Here is a 24528-nt window from a genome sequence, read left to right on the forward strand (position 1 = left end):
GTTAGAGGGAAATGTTCTTTCAGGGAAAAGGAAGTTGAACCTCTGTAAGAAGCTACACAGAATTCAAGTCTGAACAGCTCAGTTGGCTTTACAGTCAGGAAAAGTAAAATCTGGAGGTATTGTCTCCTAAACTCAAGCTCAAAGACAGGAGTCCTAGGCGCAATACAGACACTACAATAGGCTTGTTAATTATTTTAGGGCATTATTGCAATAATTCTCTCCTCCAAATCCTTTGCCAGTTCCATCAGTAGAAGATCAGATGTTTTAAGTATTTTGCTGGAATTCAGAACAGTTCATTTTAAAGAAAATGTTGAAAGATGCATGAAAAATGCGAAAGGGAAAAAAAAAAAGTGGAACAATCACTTAACAACAGCATCATTCTTTCGTATTTGTAGTTCACTGGAACTTATAAAATATTAACAGAAGTGAAGTCTTTGCTTTTCCTGAAAAGTTTATTTAGGCTTTGGTAGCTCAGAAGCTGTTGGACCATGGAAACAGGAAAAAGAACCTGAGACCCTGGGACACAGGACAGCCTGATGAGATTCTCTGTTGTCCAGCTGCCCACATTGCACCAAAGCTTGCAGTGTAAGACATCTGATGATAACTTCCTCATGCAGATGGTGGAGGAGCCGACTAGGAGAGGTGCATTGCTGGATCTCATCCTCACTAACAAAGAGGGTCTGGTCAAAGCAGTGAAGGTTGAGGGCTGCCTGGGTTGCAGTGACCACGAGATGGTAGAGTTCAGCATCTCGTGTGGCAGGAACAGAATAGCAAGTAGAATTGCAACCCTGGACTTTAGCAGGGCTAACTTCGGCCTTTTCAAGCAATTGCTGAGGGAAATCCCATGGGCAAGACTGCTTGAAGGAAAAGGGGCCCAAGAGAGCTGGACTGCATTCAGAGATTGCTTCTTCCACGCTCAGGATCAGAGCATCCCCACACGTAGGAAGTCGAGGAAGGGAGCCAGGAGGCCTGTGTGGTTGAATAGGGATCTGTTGGGTATGCTCAAGCAGAAGAGGAGAGTTTACAGGTCATGGAAGCAGGGGCTGGCCACTTGGGAGGAATATAAGGCTGCTGTTAGAGGATGCAGGAAGGCAGCTAGGGTAGCCAAGGCCTCCTTAGAATTACAGCTGGTGAGAGGGGTCAAGAACAGCAAAAAGAACTTTTTCAAATACATAGCAGATAAAACTAATACCAGAGGCAATGTAGGCCCACTGATGAATGGGGTGGGTGCCCTGGTGGCGGAAGACACAGAGAAGGCAGAATTGCTGAATGCCTTCTTTGTCTCTGTCTACTCTGCTGGAGGCTGTCTTGGGGAGCCCCGTACGCCTGGGACCCCGGATGAAGCCAGGTCAATGGAGGAGTTTGCTTTAGTCGATGAGGACTGGGTTAGGGAGCAATTAAGTAGTCTGGACATCCATAAATCCATGGGTCCAGATGGGATGCATCTGCGGGTGCTGAGGGAGCTGGCTGAAGTCATTGCTAGACCGCTCTCCATCATCTTTGCCAAGTTTTGGGAAACTAGAGAGGTGCCCGAGGATTGGAGGAAAGCAAATGTCACTCCAGTCTTCAAAAAGGGCAAGAAGGAGGACCCGGGAAATTATAGACCGGTCAGCCTCACCTCTGTCCCTGGGAAAGTAATGGAACAGCTTATCCTTGGTGTCATCTCAAGGCACATCAGGGATAAGAGGGTCATTAGGGGCAGTCAGCATGGCTTCACCAAGGGTAGGTCATGCTTGACCAACCTTATAGCCTTTTATGAGAATGTAACGAGGCAGATGGATGATGGCAGAGCGGTGGATGTGGTCTACCTTGACTTCATGAAAGCCTTTGACACAGTCCCTCACAGCATCCTCACAGCTAAATTGAGGAGGTGTGGTCTAGACAATAGAGTAGTGAGGTGGGTTGCAAACTGGCTTAAAGAGAAAAGCCAGAGAGTGGTGGTCAATGGTGCGGAGTGCAGTTGGAGGCCAGTATCTAGTGGAGTGCCTCAGGGGTCAGTACTGGGGCCAATATTATTCAATATATTCATTAACGATTTGGATGAGGGAATTGAGTGTACTATCACCAAGTTTGCTGATGACACTAAGCTGGGAGGAGTGGCTGACACGCCAGAAGGCTGTGCTGCCATCCAGCAAGAACTGGACAGGCTGGAGAGTTGGGTGGGGAATAACCTGATGAAATTTAACAAGGGAAAGTGTAGAGTCCTGTATCTGGGCAGGAACAACCCCAGGTTCCAGTATAGGTTGGGAAATTACATATTAGAGAGCAGTGTAGGGGAAAGGGACCTGGGGGTCCTGGTGGACAGCAGGGTGACCATGAGCCAGCACTGTACCCTTGTGGCCAGGAAGGCCAATGGCATCCTCGGGTGTATTACAAGGGGGGTGGTCAGTAGATCGAGAGAGGTCCTCCTTCCCCTCTACTCCGCCCTGGTGAGACCCCATCTGGAATATTGTGTCCAGTTCTGGGCCCCTCAGTTCAAGAAGGACAGGGAACTGCTGGAGAGGGTCCAGCGTAGGGCAACAAAGATGATGAAGGGAGTGGAGCACCTCCCTTATAAAGAAAGGCTGAGGGAGCTGGGTCTCTTTAGTTTGGAGAAGAGGAGACTGAGGGGTGACCTTATTAATGTTTATAAATGTATAAAGGGTGAGTGCCATGAGAATGGAGCTAGGCTCTTCTCAGTGGCAAACAATGAAAGGGCAAGGAGTAATGGGATCAAGCTGGAACACAAGAGGTTCCACTTAAATTTGAGAAAAAACTTCCTCTCAGTGAGGGTAACAGAGCACTGGAACAGGCTGCCCAGGGAGGTTGTGGAGTCTCCTTCCCTGGAGACATTCAAAGCCCGCCTGGACACATTCCTGTGCGACCTCACCTAGGCGTTCCTGCTCCAGCAGGGGGATTGGACTAGATGATCTTTCGAGGTCCCTTCCAGTCCCAAACATATTGTGATACTGTGAAATTGTCATACCAGGGCAAAGCGAGTGTTGCTGTTGTGGAAAAATGTTGTAACAGTGTTGCGTGCTAAAGGTATTAGAAATGCTCTATTTAGGATGTACGATGCACCTACAATTTTTAACTGGAAATATAAAATTGCTCCCAATAAATAATTAGTCCTGTACAATAGGTTTTAAGTACTGTATTCTTGGCTTTTACATGGAGAGAAAAACAATCTGTGATAAATGTTTTGCAGATGTTGCAGGTTTATGGAAATCCCTCAGTTTAAAAAAAAAAAAAAAAAGAAAATAAAGAAAGAAAAAAAGTGGTTCCAGAAGTCTTTTCCTAGACAGAAACATCTCAGAAGTTTAGCCCATCATGCAGGTCAAGCAAAACAGAACACACATCCCTTTCAGAGCCTTATGCAAACAAACGGGTTTTCAAACTAATTTGGTCCCAAGCACAGGCACGTCTACAATATGCTTGCCAACCTCCATTTCACCAAGATCCAAACAAACAACTGAAGAAGAATTTGGGAAAATCTACATTGAAGGCTGAAGTTACTGAGTTAAATGAAAAACAACTCTGATATAGAGAACAGCAAGAGCTTGTTAGCCTACACAAATAACAGATACTGCACAGCCCATTTGTAAGCTGGATACGTAGCTCTGAAGGCATGCAAGCTCTGTAGAACAAAACCAGGATGAGTCAGGGGTCCAATCACAAATTAACAAAAATCAGACAAATACTTTGCCAAAAGCATCCCAGCTGGAACACACATGTGACAAAAGCAAAAGTGTTACACTCAGTGCTTTAACCACTTGATGGTATTCTAAAAAATGAGTGAGGTTTGAGTAAATCCAGAAAAGTCCCAGAAGAGACGAACCCCACTACATTGCTTAAAAGCAGAAGTCTCACAAAATCTTACCAACTGAAAACTGTCTCTGGTCTCTTTAGGAATATCAGAAAAAATTTAAAGCTTCTCACCTGTGTTTCAGGATCATCAGATCCCAAGCTGGCTGCTCCCAGCTTTACCACCTCAGCCAGCTGAGTGATGGTGTTGGCTGATGACTGAGCTGCTTGGGCTAGTTTGTCCTGACTTGATGCAGCACCAGAAACCAACAATTTTGTATCTTCAACTAAAGCTTTTGCTGTTTTCAGGATATTTTCCCTGTAGCAAAAAGAGGAAGCAGGGAAGTTGAAAAGGAGAAGAGGAAAAAAATGTGATTTTCAATGTTATGGTGACTAACACCTACATAAAAGAGCTGATGCAAATCATCACACCAGTGTCCACTCATGAAAACATACCACAGGCCAGGCTGCAAGCGGAAAAAAAACCCTCAAAACATAACCAAAATAACCGACCAACACAAAAGAAAAAAACCAACAAACAGACAAGATTACTACTAAAACAGTAGCATTATATTTTGGGCTAGATGCAAGGCTGTTTATTAAAATGACCCCATCTTGAAAAGAAATCAGGTATGGCAGTAGCAGACATGAGCATTCCATTTTAACACTGAAAGAAAATCTGGCCATGATGTGAGGAAAGTACTAGCTGTCAAACCTCCACCTTAATCAGCATATCATAAGGAAACTAGAATAATTATTTAGGAACAGAGAATGTGTCCTCATCAGGGTTCCCCCACACCATATGTTTTAACATGTCAGGACAATTAATCCAAAGCAACATCTGGGTAAAGGAAGAAACCATTTTGAGTACGCACTTCACAAATGAGTCAGGTAAACTGAGATCTAGAAACACCTTCATGTAAAGTGTCCATCTGCAAATTAATGACACCTGTACAAAAATCCCTGACTGCACCCTACACACCACAGCATCTTTCTTCTTTCTGGAGCAACTGGCAAGGCCACACAATTGTCACTAGGCTGCAAAGCAGCAAGTCGGTGTGTTGGCTGCAAAGCCCTGCAAAGGAAGTAACAGTCAGATGCTGCAAATCTCTTAAGATCACAAAAAATGCTGTGGGATTAGTTTGTTGCAGATCCTGCTTGAGGGGAAAATTAGCTTATCTCTGCCAAAGGGGAAAATGTGTAGCTTAGCTGTGCCATTTCCATCACTGCTGTCTGCAAACACAGTGACCATAAGCATGATTTAGCAAGACAAACAGCCAGACAGTCACAAACAGCTGTTGGAAAGAAGTATATAGAAGATTCTTCTTCAATGTCATGGGGCAGTTGATTTTCGCTACTTGAATGTGGTAGTCTATGCAATGAAATGGCTTGAATAAAAGCAAAACAAAACCAAACCAAAATAGCACCACAGTTGTGGCCCTTTGTTGGAAATGCTCTTGGCAGATATTCTCCAGCTTTTCAAAATCCTTTCCTCATAGAAATAGCCAAACCGAAGTTTGCTGTTCTCTATCAATATCTGATTTTTCCTATTTCTCTGCTTACTCCACTGCCTTATTCAATTTTGTTCATGTGAATCTAGAAAGGTAAAAATTTATCCCCACATGCCAGTCTCCTCTGCCAGTTCTGCTGTTTCCCTGTGCACACGCTCTTCCATCTTTTTCAGTTACACTGACCTGTGGTCCGCAAATGATTCGTTGTTCTCGGCATTAAGGGTTCCAGCAGTAGCAAACATGATAGTGGTATCTAGATCTGCAATTATCCCCGACACAGCACTAGCTGCAGTAATACAGGCTTGTGTGCCTTTGTTTCCTGCTTGAAGGGCAGATAAAACTAAGGAGACCTGGAAAAAAACATAAAGCAACAAGGCAGTCATCAAAAGAAAGCCTCAGTATGGGATGTTAAATGAGCTCTTCAACATGACTGCAATAAAAAAATGGAAATTCATTCTGCACGTCATTTTGCAAACATTAATAAACCTTTCCTTCCCCTTTCCCTTATTCTGCTCTCATTCTGCAACAGCCATTGTGACAACTAAAGATTGTCTTGAAGGGGATTTCAGCTAGGAAGTCCACTTTTCAGACAGAATGAAGTGATCTGTCCATCATAGGATGAAGCATGTCAGCTAAAACTTCATTGAAATACAGTCAGGGGTAACGTAGTGAACTTCTGCCAGGATAAATGCCAGAGTCAAGAGCGATTGTTTTTTCCCTAACATGTACAAAGAAACACCAGCATCAAGCACCTGTACAGTACATCAATATAAAGTTTAACAAAGAAATACAAAGCATAGACACTCTCAGTATTCATGCCCAACAAAAGGAGAGAGGCAATCAAAAAGATTCAAAGTCGAGCTACTCAGGCCATCTGTTGGATGTTTCCGAAGACCAAGAACCCCTAGACAATTTGAAGATGCAGTTCTAAGTGTGCTAGCTTGGCCCAGCCTTAGAAGGAGAACACCAGGCTACACAAAACCACATCATCAACCAACCTCATCTCAGTAACTGTGGCCACACATGTGGACTTAGTATTTCCAAGAGAGTGGCATGAGAGCCATCTCATCTCTTAGGTATTTGATTTGGACCCGTCTCGCTCTGGTATGAGGCTGAAGTTTATTACGAGACATAAGCAAGGGCTAATCACGGACTAGTCTAACACACTGAACCCAAACAATTTGACTGGTTTACTCCCTGTGGAAACTCAGTAGACAAACACAGTGGGGCAACACAGAGAGGTGTCTTACCTTTTCCGTAACAGCACGAGCACATTCTATCAACTCTCTTTTGGTGTAGCTGTCTGTAGGGCAAATCTGGAGAGCTCCAGCTTTTTGCACAAGAAAGATACAGCCGTGGCCAAGTTCTTGCACCCGAGTCCTGATCTGAAACCCTATCTAAATGATAAAGGAATCACATGGAAAATGGAAGCAAGAGCAAAGTGAATAAATAAACGTCATGCTGGTACCTTGCATCAACAGAGATGGAAATATGGTCACTCTGGTGAACCCTTATTAGCAACATTCTACTCATCTCTATACTTGGCAGAGATTAGAGAAAAAGGACAGATGTAATACCATCTGCCTATGTATTATAGCACAACCCTCTAAAAGGTTTACTGCTGAAACAGGAGCACTAGCGAACCGGATCCCAGGAAAGAGAAGGCATAAGGCACATACCTAAGTCAAACACACGTAATTCACACAACTTCACCACATTTTAATAATGCTACCTCATCTCCCAGAACTGTACCGTCGCTGTAAGTTGTATTGAGGGTATGTATGATGTGTAAAATGTTCCCATATACTCTATGCTGCTGAAACTGGGTCAAAAGGCATATGACTTGGTTTATTTATTTTTAAATCTCACATAGTCTCAACCCTCCAGAGCTGCCCACATACATGCTGAGCACTGAGATGTAGAAAATCCTACCCTGACTGCTTCTGATTTATCAATAGTCCTACAGCATAAGTTGCACGGTCCCTGCTTAGAAACTCGTGGTGGTTTCAGTACCTGCATGTACTTAGGCATATAGTTGGCTATTTGGGTTAATAAATAAGGAGGAATCACAGCCATTAGTATAACAAATGGAATTATTTCAACATCAGGCAGAAAGTAACATGCAGAAATAGTAATTCAATTTAACAATTTCAAGCCGAATGCAAGCTGCTGCTTTTCACCTAGCTACTGAGCACAAAACACTCAAGTAGTTTGTCAGTGGTGGAATGCAATTACAGACTTAGAAACTCTCCCAAGGCCTTTTATCTAGATAATGTGATATATCTCATGATGATGAGGTACCCTCTTACTCCATCTCAACAAAGTTTGTCTAGGCTCCATAACCAGAAGTGTACAATGAGAAGAAGAGAGATGAAAGGATTTCTGTAATTGTAACAGGTTAAACGCAACTGAAGAATACAGTCTGTATTCCTCTGCTAGTGTGAAGTGTGTAAGGCTGCACAAGGAACCTGCTTCTCCCACATTGTATTCTGACTCTGAGGTACAAAAGGTGTCCTGTCAGCAAAAGATACTTGTGCTCCTACTGGTTGCCTGCACCTCACTTTCAGGACAGTAAGTTACACTTGAAATCGCTTATAGGCAAGATAAAAGCGCACATGTATAGATTTGTAATTCATCGAAACATACAAGATCGAAGGAAAGCTATATAGTAAATTATTAAGAGTTTTCTTTGTAAGTTGTCTGTAAGCGAAAGCCCCAAGTAATTTAGGAGGTTCTGTCCTGGTCTACAGAATTGTCCACAATTATCGCAAGCTGTTTCTTTCTGAAGCTGGACTGAGGTTTTGACAAAAGGTTTCCTTCCGTGGGTAATTCCTATAACAAGGCTTGTAGCATATAAAAAGCCACACTTATAAAGTAAAAATGTTATGTCTTTTGCATAGTCCCTAAGTTTGTTAAAAATCTGCTGATTCAGAGCACTCCTAGGAGAAAACTCGTTCCATAGATAATTCACCTTTATCAGGAGCAATGGGAAGGCTGAAGAGAAAAGCCAGCCTGAAGTTCTCAATGCTCACTGAAAACATTTTGTAGTAAATGTCAGTTCTTATCATTATACACCTGTGCACAAGAGCAGTGGCAAAACTGAGGTGCATTATCAGTAAATGTGTATCCATAGTACTATGTGCAGATCTCTCCCAGGCTGTGAAGGCACACTGAATAGAGACGATATTCCAAAGGAGGGAAAGGTCAATATCGAAGGCCAAAACAAATATCTCTCCACAAACTGTAAGAAGGAAGCAGTGCTTATGACACATCCATGTGAATAACTGCATGCTGTGACACAGCATTTTGAAAAGACACAATTTCGCTATACTCATCAGTTCCTTTCCATCCAATGAAAACCAGTTTGACAGAGTTTTTGTCTAGTGATATATGGTTTGTGTTTTAAAGTCTGTTTTTAGCAAAAACAGAAGCAGATTGTAAAAGAGATGGATCTAGATAGCCAAAATATGCTTATAATGTTGACTCAGCTCATGTCACACTTTCCATCAAGGGATATGAGGCCAAATGAAACTCTTCTGGGAACAGATGTACTGTCCTGTCCCATGTGTCGTCGGGCCAGAGGCACTGCATCTGTTGGCCTGTCAGAGACATGTGGTACAGACAGTGCTCACGTACAAAAGTGGCTAAGGAAGCAAAGGCAGTGGAAACACATTCACTGCATTTGTTTTAGAATCACGGCAAAAACATTTGAAAGGAAACATTACCCAGTGGTTTGAAATCTGTTGACTGACTGATCATACAAGGAATGTATCGCATTTGGCGATGGCTGCAAGCGTGGTGCTGCAACCAAGTGAGGTGAATGCCCCTTGTCCCTTTGCTCTGTATTTGTTGCATTTTCTACAGTAAAAGAATACCCATGTTGACGCGAGCGTGTACAGACAATAAAGAGGTCTAAAAACTGCAGACCTCCTCTGGTTCTGCTGTAGCTGCGGCCATTCGGCCCTGGAGAGCCAAATGCCCATAGTCATTGGTCATTTGTGATGCAAGTCCTCCCAGCTCTTCTGGGTTAGTAACCGACTTAGTCATCTGAAAAAAGAACACAGGCAAGAGAAAAAGAAAAATGACAGGCATAAGAATAATTTGTTAATACACTCCAGCTTAGAAGCACACTCATTTGTTTGGCCACACTGATGAAATGGGGAATATCACTTGTTGGGAAGGGGACTTGTCCTCCAGGGAGAATTCCATAAGGAAACTCAGGCAAACATGCTTTATTAGAGTCACAGTGACCAGGCACTCAGTACATACGGAGTAATCAAAGAGCTGCAGCCAGAGCTGGTAATTCACTCCTTGACACAGCAGGAAAATGGGCCAGGTACATAGTTACACGGACTGGGTGGGGAAGCGGGTTTTGTGTGTCACAGCCACCTTATTTTGTCACAGGTGAGCTCGGCTACATCAGGTTCAGCTGGCAGGGCACGGGAGCATGAAAACGGGAAAAATCTGAGGGCCAATGCAAAACATGCCTAAGGCACAGGAAGGCGACCAAGAATAGGCAGGACTATGCAGAATGCCTTGGTAAAACATCAGTATAAATAACCAACTCTTCCTCTTTAGAAAAAAGAACAAAGACATTTCCTCTGTCTCCAATTTATGTTAGTAAAAGCCAGGAAACTCCATCATTGGGGCAAAACCAGTTTTAGAGAAATTTGTACTGTTTACCAAAAAGCTGCAATGTTGTAGGTAGCAGAATCATCAACCTGTCTTGATTGCAACAGCAATAACTTTAGTAACAAATCTTAACAGAAGCATACATAATTAGTCCAGTTGCCTCTCTTAAAAATAAAGAAAAAATGGAAGTACTCCTCAAAAGGCAAACATGTTATGGTAAGCATTACTGCAAAACATGAGCTGAGAAAATCTCAATTCAACAAGTGTACTGTTTTGTTTTGTTAAACTCAGGTGAATCACAGAAATGCAAAAAAATAACAATTTGAGAGGCTGATCTGCATTTGTTCATAAGTATTACAGCGGTCTGAAAGAACTGTTGGTATTTCATGGGCTAAATAAAACAAAAAGCGTGAAAGGGTAACCTGGAGCCATCAATAAACGTAAGGTGATGTTTCAGTGACATTTAAACAGACTGATGAAAAAGTGTGTTGGTGAAATGTTGCCTTCTTATTTTTCATTGAAAAGGAGGCAGATAAAAAGCTTTTGTGCAGGAGAGTCACAACACCCTGCAGCACCCCTCTTGCGGAGGGCCACCCGTACAATCACGCCACCAAGATCCAAGAGTTATATTGACAAAATCATCACTGTCTTTGCTCCGTTACCCCTAAGGAGATAAGGTTATTGAAAATTAGCATTATAAAGAGTTTCATGACACTGTGCAAATAATCTTATGTTCCTTAGGTACACTGGAGAGTTTGTGCTTGATTCTAAACAAATATCTTACCATTTCCTGTGCTGTTACGGCAATGGATTTAGAATATTTCACCACAGTGGTCTGGTAATCAACAAATGTTCCCTTCGGATCTGGAGGTGTACCTTCATCCAACTGCAAGAAAGACAGAAAATTACAGCAAAAATAATAAGGTCATAATACACAGCATACTTTACAAATAATATTAACATTGTGGTATATATTCATTTTTATAAACTCCTCTCTCAAAATATGCAAGTGAAGACAGTGCACCAGCATGTACGGGGAAGTTCAGAAAAGACTTTATCCGATGTTACAAGCGCAAAAGATGCAGAGAATTTCCACTGCAATGTTTTTGAGTGCAAGGTCACCTTTTCACGTAAGGTGAAACCACAGTTCTCAGCCTATGTGGAAAGGAATGTACAACAGTTACGAAACAAAATATTCCTGCAAGAAGATAATGTAAGACTCCTTTATATGATAAAAGCTTCAGTCCTGCACATTTTTAACTTGAGATAGGAAAAGCCAATTGTTTTGATTGAACTCATTTAAGACTTTGCAACTATACATTTTCAGTAGAATACTTTACAAAGCCTAGCAAAGCACTTCAGGCTTTGCATTTTGTTATCTAAAAGTAGTTTGCCTCAAGGTTGGCCTGTTGAGGATTTAGGAGACCAATGTGAAAGACAAGTAGAGAAAGAAAGCAAAACTAGGAGGCTGGTAGACCCAAGACCTCAGTTTAATACCATCATGTTACCGAATAAAAATATTTTGCCGTAATTCTGCTGGCAGGTACTGCATAGATTGTTAACATGAGCACCATCACCCATGTCAGATAGATTTCACAATGTGCAAAATCAAAGAATCTTTGGGTTTCCTGTCACAGCACACCGGTTACCAGCCATCGCTGAAGTGAACCAGCAGCAGCTCTTCCAACCCCCTGCGCTGTGGATCAGCTTTCAAGTGAAAACTGAAAGAGGCTCTGGATGTCTGTGCTCACCTTGCTCATTGCCTCTGCTATGGAGTCTACCATGCCTCCAACCATGCCTACTTCACTTGCAGCTTCGTTTAAGGTAACCATGATATCGTCCACAGCCTCTTTCATCAACTGAGCAGCCTCAGTGATGGCATCATGAGTATGGGATGCCTGGAAGACAGATGAGAAAACAGAGATCATCAGAGAGCATCACGTGCACAAGTCGCTGAGCAAATCAAAAGCGTCATTAGTGAAGACAACACAGCAGCAGCTTTGAAAGTTCTATTTCAGGTTAAAGATGAAAAACTAAATCTAACAGCAATCTCAACAGAATAAATCTTGCTTACACAAGAAAACACAAGAATAGCAATCACTTGGAAAAGACACAGGACCTTTTACAGAAATAATGATGAAAATTATTCATTTGAAACGGAAACAACAAAGACAAATGCAAAAACAACAACAGACAACATAAATATAAACTTGTATAGCAAAAAAAAAGTCAAAATCAAGAAACATACATACAGATAAATTAAAATGTGTGCCATACAAAAGATTAAAAAATACCACAAACATATACACAATCACAGAAAAAGACTGTAACAATAAATACTCCTGAAGAATTATTTCTCAACAACTGTATTTCTAAAGAAGCAAAAATAAAGCCAAACCCACCAAAAATCTCTATATTCAAACAAAAATCTTCTTAAAACAACTGCTTGAATACTCAGGAAATGCTCATAAAAAACCCATAACCGAAACAAAACAACCTATGATGAATACAAGTAACTATTCAAAAACAACACAGAAAATGTACACACAAAACTAAAACAAACAAACAAAACCAAACCCACCAAAAAAACCACAAACAACAAACTTGTGTCTTGTGAGGACGCTCTGAGCTGGGATCTTGTTTTTCTGCGGTGTTTCCAGGCCCTCCTGAGCCATGTCAGGGGAGGTATCCATGGCATCTCCACTGCAGCCATGTCCCTGAGCCGGGCAGTACACAGATGCTCTTTCTTCTACCCCATGCACTCTCTGTCCTCACTCACTCATCTCCAATAATCCCCCTTCCTTACCGACAGCACACCCTACCTTGGGGTTACCTCCCCCTTCTTTGGCAGCGTACAGCATCTGCAAGGCAGATTCTGCTAGCGTCTTGCTCTGGTCCAACACAGTCATCTGTTGCTGATGATCTAGTGTTTTGGATGCCACACCAACTGCGGCTAAAACCAAGGGTTCAAAGTAACTTGCTAGCTGTGTCACCTAAGAAAGCCAGAACAAGCACAGAAAGCATTAACCACATTTCTCAGATGTAACTGAGAGGAGCCACATTCCCTGCTTGCCTCTGGGCCATGGGTTAGCTCAAGTAACACTCTGTCCTAGTGCTGCTGTGCTATATGTCATTTAATGTATATTGTGTGTCCGTGTGATTGTCTCCCCTCACCTTCCAATTCCTCAGCAAAACCTCTTCCCTCAGGTGCATATTGTTCCTCGAGGTCAGATGAAATAATTTTCAAAACTGTGACAGGAGCCACACACTACTTAGAGGCATCCATGACAAGTGCCTCCTCCATTCAAGGAGGAAATTTCTCAACCTTCATTGTGGACAACAGGTAAAAAATGCACTGAATTGCACCCCTCTGTTCATTTTGGGGATTACTTGTACTCACAGCCTTGACTCTCTAACCCTCTTCATCAGATTCCAGCACAAACCTGGATGCTTCTGTGTTGTCTAAGACACCAGGGCGGACAGAAGCACCAGCATCACCTCCAGACATGGTTCATCACTGCTGATGCACAAACCCTTCCACTGACACAGCCACATGGCCCAGCCCTGCAGTGTTTCTTACTGCTAACTAGGAGGGTCATGGCTAAGTGCTGGTCTGCAGCCAGGGGCTGGCACAGGCCAAGAGGAGTAGGCGAGGTGCAAAGACCACAGGCCAAGTGTGCACCATTCTTCCCTCAGTTAATTACTTGGGCTCCTCACAGTATTTGGAATATCTACAGAGTTTTGCTGGCAGCTTCTGTTGCTGTATTTTCATCTTCATATGGGTAGTCAGTCTCTGTTTTCCTCACTTTCTGATCCAATTTACACTTGCTCTGAGAAAACATCTGCTTCTGGCTATAAACATGTTCTAAGAAAATAAGAGAACATTTTTATATGAAGGAATATTTTTCCAGTCTGCCTGTCATCGGATGCATCTTTTACAAAACCACAACACCACTTGGATCCTGTCAGAAATCCATGAGACTTTGCTTTTCCAGCTTTTACTGGATGCGTAAACACTGCACTGCTTTGTGCTGATCACTCCACAGACCACGCACAATAAGCCCCCTACAGCACCATCTGGTACACCTGAAGCTCCAAGTGTGAGTATGAGGGGCTTCATGCAGCTTCCAAAGGCTGGCACAGTAAAGAAAAATAGCATTACTTGATGAGCAGGGAAAGATATTGAAAGGTTTACTCCATCTATATTAAAATGGGGATAGCTAAGAGCCAATAAAATGTTAAGACTTAGATTTGTTTTCCTATTTTGTTTCTCAGAGGATTAAAGCCAAAAAAACCCTAACTGACCAACAAACTGAGTAATAGGAATGATTTCACAAGCATAAGGTCTTTTAAACAGTGACAAAGCAAACAGCAGGAATGGCTCTGCTACATTCCACAGGAAAAGGCAGCTCAAGAAAAGTACTGTCAACTTTGGTCCATATTTTACTTAACAGATGGGAGGAGGAATGTGACTCCCTAACTACCTGTTGTTAGCAATCCTGATTTGTTGTGTCCTCAAAGGGCTAGGTAAGCTGAGAAACAAAACTGCACGTAGTTGAGGCAGTATGAAATACTTGATGGTTATCCAAAGCTAAGTGGAGTTATTTGAGTACAACTCTGGAAGAGCTCTCACTAAACAAAAAGATTCCTTTCCAGTATTAAATGCACTGACACAGATAACTTGTATTTATTTTTCTCTCAAGAATATATTGTAGGATGAGGAATTACTGTCTGAGAAACTACTAAAATCCTGTAATAACCACAGTAAATAATGAACACTTGTGGTACTCATGTTTCATTTTTGGACAGAGGTCCATGTTTTCACAACATTTTAAATAGATTGCAAGATTGTTATGAGCCTTTCTTCCACTCAACCCTTAAAATTTTGCAACTGACAGGGTAGTTCAAAATGACTCATTTTTTCCTAATAAATATAACACTACAATCGATGGAGATAGAGCATCTCACTCAGAGGGTGGCAAGCAGGCACATCACACTACTCCTTTGAAGCCACAGTCTAAACCTGCAGAAGGCACCTCAGCAGATGGGCCTCCACAGGCCAGAGGTAACCGCTGCGCACATTCCACACTTCACTCTGTGCTTTCTCATGAGTTGGTCAAGAAATGAAGTAGCGTGCTTTATGCCAGGACCTCAGATCAGGATAGGATTTGACACACCTCTGCCACACTTCATCAACTGCCCAAATTCTGCTACATATACATAGTCGAACTAAAACTCTGTGACCTGCCAGATGAGTCGGGAACATGATGGGCCCCCAGTTCTGTGGTCACCTTTAGCACAGCAAAAACATAAAAAAGTTAATTTGGTCTCAGCTCCAAGCATTTGGGAATCCCAGATCCTTCATCCTCCTACATGCTTTTGTTCTGCTCTTCGTAGAAAATGAAAAAGCTACTAAATCATGGTCTCTCCTAAAGTCCAGCTGTCTGAGATTGCAAATACCTTTGTAATGGTAGGACAGTACCTTGTGCCCAAGCTGAGCTGCCTCTCCCCGAGCTGCAGTAGCTATGGGATCTATGAGGTGGCCAATTTCCTGGACAACTGATGTCAGCTGCTCCTGTAGAGCCTAATATAAAGAGAAATTGTCAGTTAGTCTCACAGTTGTTGTTTTATCAAGTTGTACCACGCCATAACAATCCCTCTCAGACCAACAGACTCAGAATGCCGTTCAAGTGACTTGCTAGAGTAGGATGCAGAAATCCACACTGTCAGCTTTCTTTATGTACTTGCTCATTTCTTCTCCTTTCCCCTGTTTCAACACAAGAACCCTCAAAGAAGCCTGCTCTGCTTTAGATTTATATGTCAAGTCTGGGAGAGAGGGGAAGGTGGCTCCCCCTGCTCCAACTGACAGCAGCAAACTCAGGAGTAGGTGTCCTTTCTCATTGCAACATGACACCTCCCATCCCAAACCATTCTTACCCTGCCAAAGATCAAAGAAACCAGCAGTAGCTCCAATTTAAATGCAAAGAAACAGAGCAAAAAGCTCTGCTGTAGATGTTGGAGCTAGAAGGAAATATTCATGGATAAGTAAATACAGAGGAAAAATTACATCTCTGAGGGACAGAGATGAGGACTGACCTCCTGAATATTGTCTGTGGGACACGAGCATAAGAAAAGCATATTACTGGGCTTGTCGAGACAAATACTGGCTTTTAATTCAGAGGCACTTAATGTCTTGGCAGCCATTGGAATTTTGCTTGCTTTCATCAAAGGCACGAAAAAATACTATTTTTCCCCTTTGTTACATGCCTGTACCGCTTTATAAATAACTGCCATTTTCAGTAACATTTCAGTTCAGCATGGTATCGACAATGGCTTCATCATCATTTGAATAGAAAAGAATTATATCTATGACATATTTCCCCTAATAACTTCTTTTGTACAGCTTCATGTAGCCTGAGATGCTTCTATAGTCTGCAACATTAGAGCCCAAAGAAACCACTGGAATACACAAACAGACATGTAATTCCAGGAAGCAATAGTACAAAAAGACACTAAATACCAAACTGAGAATCTGATCATGAGTTGCTGACTTTCTGTAGGCAGGCTGGCATGACGGTCCTTTCTTAATGAGACAGAGGCTGAAACAGCACAGGACTGGTCTACAGTGCCATCAGGGTCACAGGGGGTAGAAAGGAAGCCATTTTAATGGGAACATATCAACATCAACCCTAAGTTTCAGTTATTTAATGACAAAGTAGGCATTGAGAAAAATGATATCAACAAACTTCCAGTAATAGTTTCAGAAACATCCCAACTTTCATGTGGCAATGCACCAGAGAAACAGCACATATCCATCAGTCAAGTCAGCACAGGCAGTCAGAGTAAAATGCGGGTACTGGCTAAAAATAACTACTTTCGCCCCTGCTTTTGCCTGGTGATTCTAGTGTCTTTCCAGAAGTGACACACTTTGGCTGGTACGGGATTTTGCCTAGAAGGGTTCCAGTAAGAATACTTCTCACTGGTAGTGAATTGGACTGAGCACTCAGCTCCAAACGTTCAAACGGGTCTGTTCCTCTGCTATGTCCCTCACCTCAACTGAGATGTCATCCCTGGTGGCCAGGCTCTGACTGACAGCTGCAAGGGAGGCCTGCTCAATGTCTCTGATGCATCTGTTGATCCCATCGATGGAGAAATCACATTCTCGCTGGCCTGGGGCCTTGTCCCTGAAAAACACAGACCGTCAGCTGAGCATGGCAGGAAGGAGACAGGCGCTTCCACAGATGCACACAAGTGTACTTCATTACCTGGCAACAGGTAAAACGTGGGAGGAGAAGAACAAGGAAAAAAAATAGCTTTGTTCTACCTATGGGATTTTCTTGTATGTACAGAGTACTCTGCAAACTTTTGTACACATACATGTATTGTTCCTCTCAATGATCAAAAAGAAAAAAAAAAAAAATCATTGCCTCACAAGAAAGTGCAAATCCAACCTCCTCAGGATGGTCAGACTGGCCCACTAATGAAGGTCAACATGAAAACACAACAGACACCAGGAAAAAAACATTCATGTTTCTGTGCAGTGCAATCAACCACCTCAAAAACAAGTCATTAGGAATAAGGTGTTATATTCAGTCCCAGGTATCTTTTAACAAAGGTTAGGTTCTGAGTACTTCGTCCTGATGTGCCATTTCAGTGCAATCATTGTCGAAGATCGACAAAACTGTGAACACTCCTTAGTTCACTGGTTTGATACCACTTTGATTTAATCAACGTTAAGATGTTAAGTATAGAACAACACTTCAAAATTCTCATTAAGAAAGGCACAGATGGGTTTAGTACAAAAAATAAAGAATATTCACTTCTTGTCACAGCATTCTTGCAACTTTGATTTTAACTCTACTGTGACATTTACCTTAAACTGAATTGGGTGTGGAACCACGGAAGGAGAACAGAATACAAACACAGAACTACCTTGTGCTGCAGTCATTGATTGCGATTAAATACCCAGCGTAACTGGAGAGATACTGTGCATCTGAGAATAATTTCCATTAATGAAAAACACCACAGTGCTAATGGTCATACAGTATTATTCTTTGTGAACAGCTGCTCAATGATTACTACAGTTTCGTTACTACAAAAGACATACCTGATAGAGGTGATAAGACTCTTGATAGAATCTGAGACAGTGTGGGAATGCCCAGCTAGCACAGACCACGTGGGAGGGTCTTTTGGATTAATAGCCAGAGAGCGAGCAGTTTTGATCAATAAAGACGAGCTCTCCAACATTGTTTTAGCAGAAACTAGAATTGGTTCCTGTGCTCGCGACCCCTGTGGTTGGAAAGGTACAGGGACAAAAAGAATGTTTCAATAATTATTTGAGTTTGTCCACACTTTCTGCTCCTAAAAATTTCTTTAACAGCATTAAGACAGCATTAAAACAGCATTATTATTTATTATTATGTTCACAGATAGTCAGCACAGAAATAGTACTAAAATCATTGCAGTCCAAACATTTTAAAAAGCTTTTACAAAGCTTGAAGGATTTATTTTATTGTGGGGGTTTTTCACTTTTTTGGTTTTGTGTTGTTTTGTTTGTGTGTTCCTTCATCCTCCCCAAAAAACCTTTATTAGTTACTTTAAATACTATTCTGTTGTAGTTACAGGGGTCAAGGGTAGAGAATTCAGGAAAAACAACACAAAAGGCCCACAAATAGTTATTCTTCCCAAAATACCTGCTTCTCCTTATCACGAATGCATCAGTTTTGGAAGGGAAAAACCCCAGCAATGTCCCCTCAATCCCTTCCAGAACTACTTAGGTGCCATTTGTTAAAACTGCTGGAGGGAAAAAGGGATATTTATTACTTTTATCACATGGAAAAATCCAGCTAACAAGACATGCGAGTCACCCGAGTCACTTTGCTAACAGGAGACTGGCAGCGCTTACTGTAGCCTAACTATTTTTATCCTGCTGGTGCAAATTTCAAGGTCAGAGGTTAAGCAAAAGGCAGCAGAATGCCCTATGAACACCCAGGAACCCAGACAGACACTGCGGGGTCAGGTCCTCACACTCACTTCCTCTCACAACACATGATTAATTCAACATTTTCAACTTTGAGGGTGGGAGTGGCACGTCCTGCTTTACCTCAGTGCTGATCTGCGCTGGTATGCTGACAAATTCTGGATTTGAAGCGAATGCTGTCAGATTTTCCACAGCCTCTATCAAAGGTGCTGTAGCAATTCTGCACTTGTTGCGGTTCTCTTCAGAGAAATCACCATCCAGGGCCTGCAAATCAAATAATGATGGAGTTCTGTCTGAATGGGTTTCTTTGCAAAATTGAAGGAAAATAGTTTAATTCTTCATAGTTTTAAACTGTTGTGTGTTTAAGACATTTGAAAGTTCCTCTACAAACAAGGCTGATGCACAGAATGCGATACTTTAAGGGTGTGTTTCTTTCCTTAGCTGGTTATTGACCCTAAATGTAAAACTGCTGTTTTGCTTCACAAGAGTAAATAAAGGTTTTCCATCATTGCACTCTGGTGACTCATAAGTCGTGTCTTCGCACCTTGCACTCCAAAGGGTGGAAGTGACTAGCAAGGTGGTTCTTTCCTACAGACTGATTTACAACTTCTTTTAAACCAACAAATTTGTTGCTCTCATTTTCACATGAGTCAACTGATCTCTTTTATAATCTCATAGGAAATAGTTCAATATGAAGGACCTTCTATGTAATGGACTAGAAGCTTCCAGTCCTAAGACCATAATTATTGTAAGACTTTTAGTAGCAGATCAGCTAATGGCTTCCAGAAGGGTTTAGAATCATATGTCCTCTATAACTTCACAAGTATTATTTCTGCTTGCAGGAGGAAAAGCTACCTCCTGCAAAACTTGAGGCAGGCATTTAGAAAATGAAAGATTAATATTAACAGGAGACTAGTAAATGGCAGCAACACAAATGGCTTCTGTTTGGTTCTCAGTGTTATTTGCTTCTTTACTTTTCCCTCATAAGTATGGTAATGCTGACAGAAATACCTCCACAAACCCCCAGAGATATTCAGCAACGTAACACCATTAAAAATCTTCACATTCAGTTGCTCGCAAATTATTCTCCTGGTGCAAGTTCATTGAATACATCAACACAGAGGTGTCTCCTACTGGATGGGCCAGCTGCCTCTCCTTATGCTGATATTGCCCAATTCTTTCCATCTTCACTACAGCACTCTTATACCACTGAAAGTGTTTTCCAGTTCAGGTCCTCAAAAATATAATTAACAATTTCTCAAACTATACATATCACAAAAGCAAAAAAAAAAAAAATTACGACTGTTCTGATTCTGTCTCAACAAGAGGGGAAAAAAAAACAACAAACAACACACACAGCACAATGGAAGAAAAAAGCACAATTAAGCAGCATTTGTACCTTGATAGTTTTAACCAGGTTAGCAGTGCTGTTTGCAACTTCCTTGGCAGACTGCACAAAGTGTCTCTTGGCAACGGGATTTGCTGTCTTTGATGAAGCAATGCGACAAGCGTTGCACAAAGCAGAAGTATGTTTGGCCACAATTGTGGCAGCTGATAATACCTGAAAAAATAGACAGCAAAAATCAAGCAGATTGTCAAAGGAGGGTGACAGTTACTACACCACAACTCTGCAGAGTCGCAGTTCTAAGACATAAAACAGTTCCAAACCAAAACCCCTTTGCTCAGTTGCAAAGAGAGCGCAGTCATGTGTCCTAACTATGGCGGTCTCACTGCAGTCCTCTGGAGTCACCTGTGATGGGCTGCTTGCTGGATCTACCAAATTCTGGCAAGCCATCTGGATTGCTTGATTTGCTCTGGCAAACTGAATTGGGTCAACCAGACCCTGCTGACCAGCCTGACTGTTTGGATCTGAGATGCCAACCAGGTAGGCAGCCTACAAATGGAGAAAAGAAGAAAAAAATCCTAAGAAACAATGCAAAAATCCATCTTGGTTCTTTGATAAAACTGCCATATGTCATAGCATCCAGTGGACAGAGTTAATTCATAAACCATACTGTGAAGTAATATTACCTTCTTTTTTACTAATAGATTTCCAGAATCCTCTGAAACCAAGAAAACTTATCCTTACACTTGTGAAACATATTTAGTCAAGACAAAACTGTCTGCTGTTTAAGCAGCTGATAGGTCTGGAAATGTCATTTTTCACTTGCATAGCCAGTGGAAAGAGCTTTAATGGTCACGAGCATCAGCAAGTTATTTACTAGATCAGCCATAGCTGGAGGTGGTGAGGGTTTGGGTCACGGCTGAGTGGAAAAGCAATTCACAGCAAATGCACTACTGCTGAGGGTAGGACACATCAAGTCTGCAGTTGCTGGTCCACTGCAGTTCAAGATGTCTGATGGCCAAACTTTCTTTCTCAATGAAATAAGTTTCATAGCTCTCAACAAGAAAGAATTGTCTCAGCTGTCAAAATATTTGAAAATTTCTTGATCAATTTCTATTATGGATACAACTATCTGTCACCCTGATACGTAAATAAGGCAATGCAGGTTTACATGTGGAGGACACTAAGTCTGTACTGAGACATTCCACATTTGGGGAAATCAAGTAGTGGTTTGCAGATGCAGAGCATGATGCTCTGTAGTCAAATCCTTCACTGAAGGGGCTTTATCAGCTCTCAAGAGTTCAAGTCACCCAGTTATCAGGTCAGAGAAACCACAGTGACCACTTGCAGACTCTAACTTGTAGTAGCTTAAAAATTTTGGTTATTCCAGAAAGTATATGAACAGCTGAAACATGCTACTTATTATTTAAAATGTCTGAAATTACTAGTGCTCCTTACGAACTTTTACAAACTAAATCTTGATTCAGTAACTTTTACTGTGGCTGGTTTTTGTGTGCTTCTCTGTGATGCAGTAGTTTAGAGCTTGAGCTGCGCTCGTGAATTCCGTATGCTGCAGCTTTGACTTTCGCTTTATCCTCAGATTTACACACCCACAACATGAACTTGCTAAAAAAAATAAAAGCATATACTTGCTTTACAGACTGAAGTAGCTTACCTGAGCTGCTGCCTCTGTAAGGCCACAAAGAGCCTTGGATGCAACTCCAACACATTCTCCAAAGACTAAAAGATCTCCAGTTTTTGCATTCTGGGAAATGCCTGCCATGGATTCTCCAAGAACCTCAAAAATAAAAAGCAAAGTTACATGACCAACATGCTTCTCTATCCCTCAAACACAAGGGATTCCTGGCCTGAGCCAGATCTGGCCTACAAACCTCTATGACTTGGCTTCCCAAAGTTTTAGCTAGTTATCAACTTCACTGAATTGGGCACGTACCTCTGTGTGGCATAAGGAATAAGGCATGTGGATCAACACTGGATTGACTGTCCTGACCATAAACGTGACTACAGCGCAAATGACTATGAGGATGCAGAATTAACCCTCCCTGGTTTTGGTGTCATCCACTAGCCATCACAGCTAGCCTGCTGCTAGGTACAAGTCACAATTGCAGAACACAACAACCAGTCCCACAGCTGCTGTCAACACATCTGGGATCTTATTTGCCCCCTCGACTCACTGACACTCAGTGGAAATGAAATTGCATCTAATCTGCTGGAACTATCTGAATGTCAGAACACACATTAATTCCCACAGTGTCTCCCACTGAATTCTGTTTGTTTTCTTCTAAAATTCAAAATAAAATCTGACTGCAGTAGGACAGATGACATGCATGTCCATTAAGCACTTTCTTTTAGAGAAGGTATGATCTGAAACAATTCCAACACACCAAATAACAAAGACACCAAAAGCAAAGCTTCCAAGATGCATAGCATAGTACATTTAAAAATAACCTGAGAGATATCACACAGGTTTTCTGATGTGCCAGAATATCTGGACTGCTCAGACACTTCTCTATGTTTTGCACAGAATGTTTTGCACAGAATGATACAATGATATTTCATTGCCAAGCCTCTCTTTTATGCTTTGGGCCATTCTAACATAACTGCAGTCAAAATACATCAAAGTATGACACGCTCCCTAATACACTGGAGAGGAAGGAGAGAGGGGTGAACTTGAACAGCATTGCATATCAGTCAACTCATTTCTTACCGAGGCAATACGCCTTTTAAGCAACCAAAAACTGAAATTACCTGTAAGAGACCTATTTCAGGCTGAGTTTTATCTAGGAATGCAGCACACGTTTTAGCTGTAAACACTGTGCTGTGTTCCTAGCATTGCATATGCACATGGAAACTTCTGAGAATCAAAATGCACTTTACAGTTGGCAAAGAGGTGGGAAAAGGAACTTACCTTTGAGTTTTCCATTACGCCCTCAATACAATCAAAATATGAGAGATCGCTCACAGGTTCATTGGGGTTATCCAGCATTCCCTTAACTGTCTGTAATAATGAAAGATAACTCTGATTATTGACAGAGCCTGAAATACAACTAACCTGCTCATACCAGTGTAATCTTACAACTTGGCCTCCAGCAAGCAAGCAAACCTGCACATCAAATGCTGCCCTACATTAACTCAACTGTGGTAACTACTGTGTACTACAAATCTACTGCAAGTATGGGCTAATGTGGTTTACCTTGTGCTTGTGATGAGTGATTTATGGTCAGCTAGCGATGCTCAGCTGACATGAGGTAATCTGGTTTTCTGTCATTTTTCCATAGTCCAATACATGTTTTCAATACTATTTTGAATTTCATAAGTGGAATTACAAGAGTGATAAGAAAACCAGCTACCATTTGTTGAGTACTGTCTAGAGACACAAAGTGCTACCAAAGTGCAAGTCAACCAACTGCTTGCCTCTTAGTACTGTACCAACCGTTTGCACCAGCACAGCTCCCTCTGCCAGAAAGCTACATATTCTAGTTGGGTTTAACTTTTTTTCTGAGGTGATTTTGACTCCTGGGTATAACAATGTGAAAGTCATGTATTCATTGAGAGGAGTCAATGCATTTAGATGAAAAAACTTGTAAAAAACTATAAGCTGCAGCAGAAGCATCCTCTTCTATGTAAAAAATCTGCAATATGCCTTTTTTTAAGTTTGGAGGAACATGCTTTTCTGCCAAATATCAGGTGGAAAAGACTTAATCCTTCTGATGAAAGTGAAATCAGGAAGAATAAAAAGATAACATCCACATCTGATGTTTGCTTCCATCTGAGAGAAATCTAGGCATGATTTTAAACCCTTAGACTTTTCTTATAACCAAACTCCTAACATTAAGACACACCTACAGTTTTAAGAGCTCATCTATTGCTTTTTAAAAGCTAAAGCTTAACTTAAATCATTACAAGCAATTAAACCGTGAGGATAAGGAGAAGTGAAAAAGTCATATCTAGAGAATCATTGTAAAGAGAAATTGAAAGACTGCTAAGAATGCTTTCTCCAAACAATGACAGGTTTCTCAGGTCACTTTGATACCAGTCTGGTTTTAGAACTGTGTGGTCTTGCCCCAGTTCTACTTTTCTCAGAAATTAATCTAATTTCATTCGCGCAGTTTCTTGCTAACTGTCTCTCTCAGATAAGCATTTCCTGAAGTTCAAGATGCTACAGATCTTCCTTCTCTTCCCAGGCTCTGCTCACAATTCACGCTATTGGTACAGAACCCTCTGCAATGGCTTCTTAAAGCTATTCTGCCCTACAT

General features: G+C 41.6%; 1 protein-coding gene across 8 annotated transcripts in view; it reads right to left on the reverse strand.

The window, feature by feature from the left end:
• The window catches only part of TLN2 (talin 2), a 163241-nt gene that overhangs the window by 27097 nt on the left and 111616 nt on the right, over positions 1-24528 (reverse strand). For all 8 annotated transcript variants that reach the window (XM_065847858.2, XM_071813815.1, XM_065847857.2 and 5 more), the window contains 15 exons: positions 23181-23270; positions 21927-22049; positions 20657-20800; positions 20306-20467; positions 19030-19170; positions 18034-18215; positions 16978-17110; positions 15409-15510; positions 12749-12919; positions 11678-11824; positions 10711-10812; positions 9222-9341; positions 6545-6691; positions 5478-5644; positions 3919-4102 (listed from right to left, as the gene is read on the reverse strand). In XM_065847858.2, coding sequence (XP_065703930.1) covers positions 3919-4102; positions 5478-5644; positions 6545-6691; positions 9222-9341; positions 10711-10812; positions 11678-11824; positions 12749-12919; positions 15409-15510; positions 16978-17110; positions 18034-18215; positions 19030-19170; positions 20306-20467; positions 20657-20800; positions 21927-22049; positions 23181-23270 — 2115 coding nt within the window. The remainder of the gene's footprint in view (positions 1-3918; positions 4103-5477; positions 5645-6544; positions 6692-9221; positions 9342-10710; positions 10813-11677; positions 11825-12748; positions 12920-15408; positions 15511-16977; positions 17111-18033; positions 18216-19029; positions 19171-20305; positions 20468-20656; positions 20801-21926; positions 22050-23180; positions 23271-24528) is intronic.

Source organism: Patagioenas fasciata, chromosome 12, assembly GCF_037038585.1.
Source record: "Patagioenas fasciata isolate bPatFas1 chromosome 12, bPatFas1.hap1, whole genome shotgun sequence".
NCBI lineage: Eukaryota > Metazoa > Chordata > Aves > Columbiformes > Columbidae > Patagioenas > Patagioenas fasciata.